Genomic DNA, 7,834 nt, shown 5'->3' with positions numbered 1-7,834 from the left:
CAGTCTCCCAAAAATTTGTATAAATATAATTTTAAGAACCTTATGTCATACAAATATAATCAATTATTTAATTCTAATTTCTGCACGATACTTTATTAATTAAAAATAATCTTATAATAAAATAATATTGTCTAAAAATAATTATCTTTGACAAATACATCATAATGCACTTTAAATTCTACGTATATTGACCTTTGTGATAAATTCTAAATATTAAAAGTGATTGTGAAAAGGAGAAAATTCTGAAAAACACATAGGGATTAATCAGAAATGATTTGCGAGTTCGTAATATATAGATCATCATTGAAAATGGTTTACTCTTTAAAAGGGAAATGTCGTGGATAGACAGAGATGTGTGAAACACGCGGCGTGTGATTAAGTTGTTTGCCGAAAACTGCATCAGTAGGCGCGGGCTTCATTCGAAGCTTTGATGCGATTTTCTGCATGATGATCTTATCATTCTCAATATCTTTAATTGTCTTTTTGCCATTCTGTTTTCCTTTCTGAGAGTTGTTGCGTTTACGATAGTAAAGAACTTCACCGGCTAAAGTAATCATCGCCAGTGCCAGTCCAAACAAAGTTGCAATAAATACACCTCCTATAGAAATATTAATTAAATATAAAATTTGAATCAATTAGAAAAAATAAATACCTAAATGTATCAATACTTCAATAGAAAATTGAAACATTATTATATAATTACATTTATATATATATATATTTTTTTCTATATATTAGGTTTATATAACATCTAAATTTAGTGATATATAACAACAAACCTAAACTCTCTAACGTAATTCCCTCATTGTCATCGGAATTTGGACATTGAGATTTTAATGTCTGATTCCAGTACTTGGCTGCCAGTGTCTCAAAATATCTATCTTTTTGTAAATCCAGTATTCTAAAAATAATATTATTTATATTACATATTTTTCATATAAGTGACCAACATAAAATGACAATATTATTCATGCATTACAATATCTCTGCTACTTAATCCATCTCATTCCAATATAATTACTAAAAACTTTTTGTTATTTAAATGCTTAATGCATGTGCTATACATTTGTTGTTTCAAGATATTTATAATTGCATAAAAACTTAAAAATTAAATAATAATTAAAAATAAGACAGCACTAAAAAAGATACACATTCAAATACAACACTTTGCTATAATTCTAATAACAATCGATAATGTCTTAATTGGGAATAAATCAAACTGACTTTCTGCTTATTTCTTCTTGTAAATGACTGCCTTGCTGCACGGCAATAGCATACGGTTGCTCGGCAAATACTTCGCCTACTTCCGTTAAATTGCAGTTCTTCGTTACTTCATATTTTATCTCCGACGAATCATGAATAAACGCAAATTCGGCCTCTTCGCTTTCTATCACCTGAAAAATATCATACATTTCAACTAAACATTTACTGTTGTGTTTCACAATTCTCAACATTTTTTTCTCTTCTTCTACTTTTTTCTTATACCTTTCTAAAACCATCTTCGGTAGACTTGACTGGTCCCACTTGAGTAATAGCTTGTAGAATATGACCGTATTGTTCCTTTATTGGATAATCCCAGACACGATATTCTACTTGATCGCTGGTGCTATTTAGTGTAATTTCTTTCCATACTCTACAAGCAAATAATATAAAATATGCATTACGTTGATGATCTTAATAATGTATTTCATTTAAAAAATGATATATGTTTTACACACGTATATAGTTTTTCCTCGGCATTTTTCATGTTTTGGAAATATTGATGAGCACTAGAATTGGTTAGAACGGTATAATTTATACGTGATTGCCTAGCCAATTGTTCCAACGATTGTACAGGTGACTATGTAATGAAATGTACGTATATTAGTGTGAGAGAAATGATATGTCAGAATATTAATATTTTTAACAATACTCTCCAAATAAAATTAATTTCTCCAAATTAAAAAAAAAAAAAAAAGAAAAACAAAAATTTTCATTGAATATATAATAAAAGAGACGTACTTGCATTCTTTCCACGGTAAGAAAAGCAGCTAAATTTGCAGTAAAAGTCGCGAGCATCAGTACAACGAATAGCCAATAAGCTGCAACCAGAGTTCTGCTTGATAACGCTTTTGGAGCTTCACCACCACCTTGTGGCGTAAAAGATGTCAGTGCGAACCAAAAGCTCTCTTTCAATGTGAATTCTCTGAAAAGTTTGTCTATTAGATTCAAACAAAAGAAGAAGACAAGTAAAATTTTTTGATAAAAAATTGAATTGCTCTCTACTACATATAATGAAATATATTCAACACATACGAAGTAATCACTTGTATGTAGTCTACAATATAATAGGACACGCAGTAAAAATGAAAATGTTATCAGATACGTACCGACAAGGATAGGGATAAAGTCGTTTATTGTTCCTTGCACTATATGGTGAATATTTATCTAATATCCAAATCATAATACCGGTCAAAGTTAACGCTCCTACTATACTAAGCCAGACTTCATGTCTCAATACCGTCATGAATTTAAATAGAGATGTTTTACGGATTGGCTTTCTCATTACTTAAAAATTAACATAAATTATTCTTTTCATATTAAATTATCATTTACATATACATTTAGCTAAAAAAAACTTCTCACAGATTGAATTAATAAAACAAAAAAAAATATATATAAAATTGAATAAGAATTGAGATAAACTACTGTAAAAAGAATGTAAACGTTTATTAAAATTTATATTCTATTTGCTGATAGCATTCATATAAAATATAACACGTAATATAAAAAAGATTTTAAAGTTGCATACCGATTAATATACCGGACTGTTCGAAATAGGGTGCAACAAAATCAATGACTTCTTCTCGCTCTGATGTCATTGTTAATGCCGCCACAGCAATATCAGTTTCCTATTATTAAACAAATTTACTTGCTACAGTCAGAAAATATTAGCAAGCTACTTTAACTTTTAAAACCTTTTGCAGACACTCCAAAACTAATTAATGCTAATGAAGGTTAAAATTTTCAATCCTTAAAAGAAACTGATTGCAAAGATTGAGATTAATAAAATTTTTAATATTGCATTATTTCATATTACCACAGTGTGAGATAATAAAACAGAATAAGAAAGAAAAAATAAAATTAAGGCAATTAATTGCAACGAATGATTAAAAGTTATATTAAAATAAAACAAAATATCGATGCGTGTTAAATGTGAAGAACATTTTGAAAATATACAGAATATTTTGAGAAAATATTTAGACATACTCCTTTAGCCAGATCACCTATCAGACCACTCCATTCACCATTAGACAATTTTTTGCCAAATTCTAGATCTTCAGGAATAACAAGATCATAATCGAATTGCATCTCCTCGGATAATTTTTGAATAAAATCTATACAGTAACCTTCCCAGATTTCTTTTCCATCCTCGTTACGCATATCTTGACCCGTCACTGGGTCTTTCTTAATTACAGACCATGGTATTAACTATTAACCAGATTAAAGCAACGTTAGATTAACTTTTACTGCAGTCGTGTTTCTTTGTTAGCGAAATAGGTAAAACGCTAATATGAATATGAAAAGTATTCTTCGCATGAATAAAATCACAATTTAATTTATACATACAATTGGAAGAATTAATTAGTTGCTAAATTAATTAATTTTAATTTAAATAAAATGGATGATAAACAATGCACTTAATTATTATTTAAAGTTACAAAATACATTAAAAATAATCGCTTTGTAATTATTCATTATCCGATAAATTTTCGTTTAACGTTGATTTTTCGTTTAATAGAACGAAACAAAGCTTTAGCGAAATGTGGTTCTTACCGGTGCCGTTCCAATCCGGAAGAATCGCTTGGCTGGTTCTATTTTCCTCCCATCGGCTTCTTTAATTTTTGTACGTCTCGTCCAAGTTGCGAGCGCATCTACAAAACCATGACTAACCATTTGTAACTCGATCTCCGCTTTGTAAGTGATCATCGCCTTCTCTGACCAATATTCGAAAGTATCGTTACTGTCTAATCTCTAGAATGTAAATAAGTAAACTTATTTAAGTATTAAAGGTAATTAATAATATGTACTTTATGTTTTCATCTCGAAAATGTTTTAATTGATATAAACATAATATAAGTCAGATATATTTTATTTTCTTAATGGATATTTAATTACTTCGATAATACTTACTGTCATTAAAATCTTGTTGAATGTTTCCACTGTAATATTCGAAGTTGAAGTGGAATTAACTGGTTTATCACACTGACCTGTCTTTGCAGCTACACTTACACCTCCTCTTTGAACATCACTCATCAAGCTTACGATCAAGCCGATCAAACGTTTGAAGTAATATGGGAATATCTAACATAATTCTTTTTAATTAATTCTTCATAAATGATAAATGCTTATTAGGAACAACTTCGATCTTAATAAGTTGTAAATAAAAAAATATATAAAAGAACTCTCTTTTATTTCCAAATAATATTACATTAACTTTCTTTCATATTTACTAAATAATAAATTCTTTTGTATAAAACAATAGAGATATTCAAATTTCATAAAAAATTAATTTTATTAAAACTGACCTTAAAATTTGGAGGACATGTGCAAGACACGTCGCCCATTAAACGACAACAAATATCAGTTTTCATATTAAGAACGGTGAATGAAACATTTAACTGAAGATCACCGGTAATATAACGAAATTCGTGATAATTATTGTCTGTAAATACTAAATTCCAGATACCTTCTCTTTTAACGAGTCCTCCTCCAATAGCCTGAAAGATTGCTTTAATTTTATACTTATTTACGATTAGACATTAAAAAATTTAAGTCTTAAAGATTTAAAGTACAAATGTTTAATTATCTTAACATATATTAAAATATTAAAAATAAATAGTATACGTGCTAAAACCGATGATATTTATTTCTTACCGTTTTAAATAGTTCTTCCATTTTCGCTGTGCTAGCATAAATTACGTAATAAGATGGTGACGGTCGCATACCCCGTATTTTCGCCACAGTTCTTTCTGTCAATTCGTCGATAACCACTAATCTAATTATCGAATTTCCAATAAGATAATAAAGGCTCTGATTTAGCTCTAAAATCATTATTATGCATCAATCTAATTAATTAGCATTAACGAACTATTATAAAAATTATGCTACGTCCACATTTTTCATTTTAATAATAATTTAACAACAAATAATTTTTTTCTCTCAACAATTTTTTTTCTCAAATCTAAAGAGAAAGGATTATTACTGATTTTTTTATATTAAACATAACTGTTGGGAACATCAAAATATTGTGTAGTGAAGGAATAATTTTAAGAAATTTAAGATTAAAAAACTATAAAAAAGTTATATTTAAAAAATCCATCATTCCTAAGATATTCAGAAAAAAAACTATTAATGTATGTGTGAAACAAGTTTATCATTAAAATTAAAATTTATACGATTTTCGTGAATAAATATAAGAGTTATTAAGTATACACATATTGCAGGAAAGTTTTAGATTAAACTATTGGAAACCGATTTACTAAACATTAAACCTTATTGTTTCTGAAAATTATGAAATGATAAAAAGCCTAAATTGTAAAAAAAAAATTATTTTTTAAACATTTTTTTGTTGAACTACGTTATTTACAAAAATATTATGTAGTTATATAATGCATAGAGTACAATAAATCAAGTCATGCAAAATATTCATTGTACAATATCAATAATAAACAATAGTGAACTGTTAATATTTGCGCACCTCTTTCATCTTCAAAGATCAAGCCAACATCAGTTGCGTTTTTCATAATCAAAAGATCATCAATCGCTTGAACATACGGACTTATACTACAGTCACCACGTTTATATATTATTCCTCTTTCGTCCGCAATATTTCGTAATTTGTCCCAACCAGTCCACGTCATATCCAATATGATACTTATTCCTTTATATAGAACGGCACAGACTGTCATAAAAATGAAGAATATTTTTTAACTTTGTACAGCTTGCCTCGTTATAAAAGACTATAAAAGTTCTATTATTGCTTTTCTAAGAGCAATAATAGAAACAGTACTTTACATAATATGCATAAATGCACATAAATGACAATAGCATCTCGAAAGTAAAGATCGAACAACATATAATATTTTCTAATTTAAATGTACAGATATAACATACATATAGATGTATAACATACCCATCTCGAAACTTGCGTCTACATTCTCGCGATTTACTGTGACAGTAGAAATATCAACAGTAATCATATCATTAGCAAAATTTCGTTCTGCCTCTGGAACCGCGTCGTTTAAAATACCCAAAATAAATGAATCGGATTCTTCTATTACGACCACTACGACAGAAATAGGAAAAAAATGTCAGACTCATTATCATATCAGGACATTATTACTATTATTCAGTTTTATTAATATTTATAGATCATACTGTTAAAATTGTTATTTCGCATGAAACAAATATACCTTGCACAGAGTTAAGCACTCACTTAGATTAACGTTGCAAGTAAAAATAAAAATTATCTAATATCGAGAATTATGATTTTGTCGAACATAATATTAATAGTTACATTATCGATATTTGAAAAAAAAAAAAACAAGAAAAGATATCGCACTTGTATTTGTTTCCTTGAGAGTAAACTTTTTGTATACTTACTCAAATTCATTGGCGTTTGACAAAGCACAAATGGCAAAAAGAAAACGAGGATCAATATGGACGACATTCTCCTTGACATAGCGAAATTGATTAAGGCACGAATGAACAAGGAATACTTTTGCTTCGTTTCAGATAGTAGGTGCCAGAACAATATGATATGAACGGCATGGCACAATAAAGCGATGATGGTTACGCCTGCGCCGATGCCAGTGGCACGACAGTTTGCTTATGAATATTATATATCGGTACCATCGAATCTCTCATGAATCCCTTTTTCCTGCTCAGCACGACTATTGGCCGTCGGATCATTGATTTATCGCGGTACGTAAAGTCGCGTGTACTTCAACACCAGGATCATTGCGTATTAGAAAACGAAAACGACAAATTCATCATTCATATATGCCACTTAGGAGCCACTTACTGTATTGAATGAATAACCAGTAATTTCACTTTTCTACACAATCCACGAAAAAAAATTTCATTATCTCTATTATTATCAAATACATTTTTTAATACATTATCTAATACATTTTTCTTAATATATTTGTACCCCTCTAGTATGTTTTATGTTATTGTAAATGACAGCGTCATTTAAATCATATTAATTCAAAATTGAGTCGAATTAAACATCGACTGTCCTCATTTATCACATAATCGATGTCATTATCAACAATAATTAAAAAGCAGCAGCAGCAGCAATTTAAAAATACGAAGATAATGACTAAGACACCGTTGATCTATAAAAAACATTACAATTAATTTTACGCGATATAATTTTTAAAAGTATTATATTTTAAACTTTAAAAATAATTCAAATACTAAAAGTTGACCATTTTAGAACATTTTGCTTTGTTTTTGCAAAAAAAAAATAATTGAAAAAAATCGGTAAATTGCGTCACCAAAAAGTTATTAAAATTGTACAATATGTGTCATTGACTTAATTCTATTCTAATTACTATATATGTATATCTAATTACAATTAAAAAAAATAAACAATCTTTTATGGTATATTATTAAATAATATTATATTATTATAGTTAAAACTCTCTCTCTCTCTCTCTCTCTCTCTCTCTCTCTCTCTCTCTCTCTCTCTTTCTTTTTCTGTCTAATGCCTTCCAAAAGGTTTAACAGTTTTTAATGAATAAATAATAAAGCACGATATTAAGCTTCCATAATATTGTCCACTATG

The 7,834-nt window shown here is 28.5% G+C and overlaps 1 protein-coding gene across 1 annotated transcript; it reads right to left on the bottom strand.

Moving 5' to 3' along the window:
• Positions 1 to 63: 63 nt before the first annotated feature.
• Positions 64 to 7,388, bottom strand: Ir8a (Ionotropic receptor 8a). The gene is made up of 16 exons (XM_011052086.2): positions 6,646 to 7,388; positions 6,176 to 6,328; positions 5,741 to 5,944; positions 4,918 to 5,084; positions 4,569 to 4,760; positions 4,174 to 4,344; positions 3,817 to 4,014; positions 3,250 to 3,471; positions 2,792 to 2,891; positions 2,370 to 2,547; positions 2,002 to 2,185; positions 1,719 to 1,840; positions 1,486 to 1,633; positions 1,225 to 1,394; positions 780 to 901; positions 64 to 598 (listed from the first exon to the last, which is right to left on the bottom strand). Exons 1-16 carry the CDS (start codon positions 6,722 to 6,724, stop codon positions 315 to 317), a joined length of 2,694 nt encoding a protein of 897 aa, XP_011050388.2. The 5' UTR covers positions 6,725 to 7,388; the 3' UTR covers positions 64 to 314.
• Between the last annotated feature and the right edge of the window lie 446 nt (positions 7,389 to 7,834).

The sequence above is a fragment of the Acromyrmex echinatior genome, chromosome 2 (genome assembly GCF_024713525.1).
Source record: "Acromyrmex echinatior isolate Ae372 chromosome 2, ASM2471352v2, whole genome shotgun sequence".
Taxonomy (NCBI): domain Eukaryota; kingdom Metazoa; phylum Arthropoda; class Insecta; order Hymenoptera; family Formicidae; genus Acromyrmex; species Acromyrmex echinatior.
This window is presented reverse-complemented; position numbering and strand designations above follow the sequence as displayed.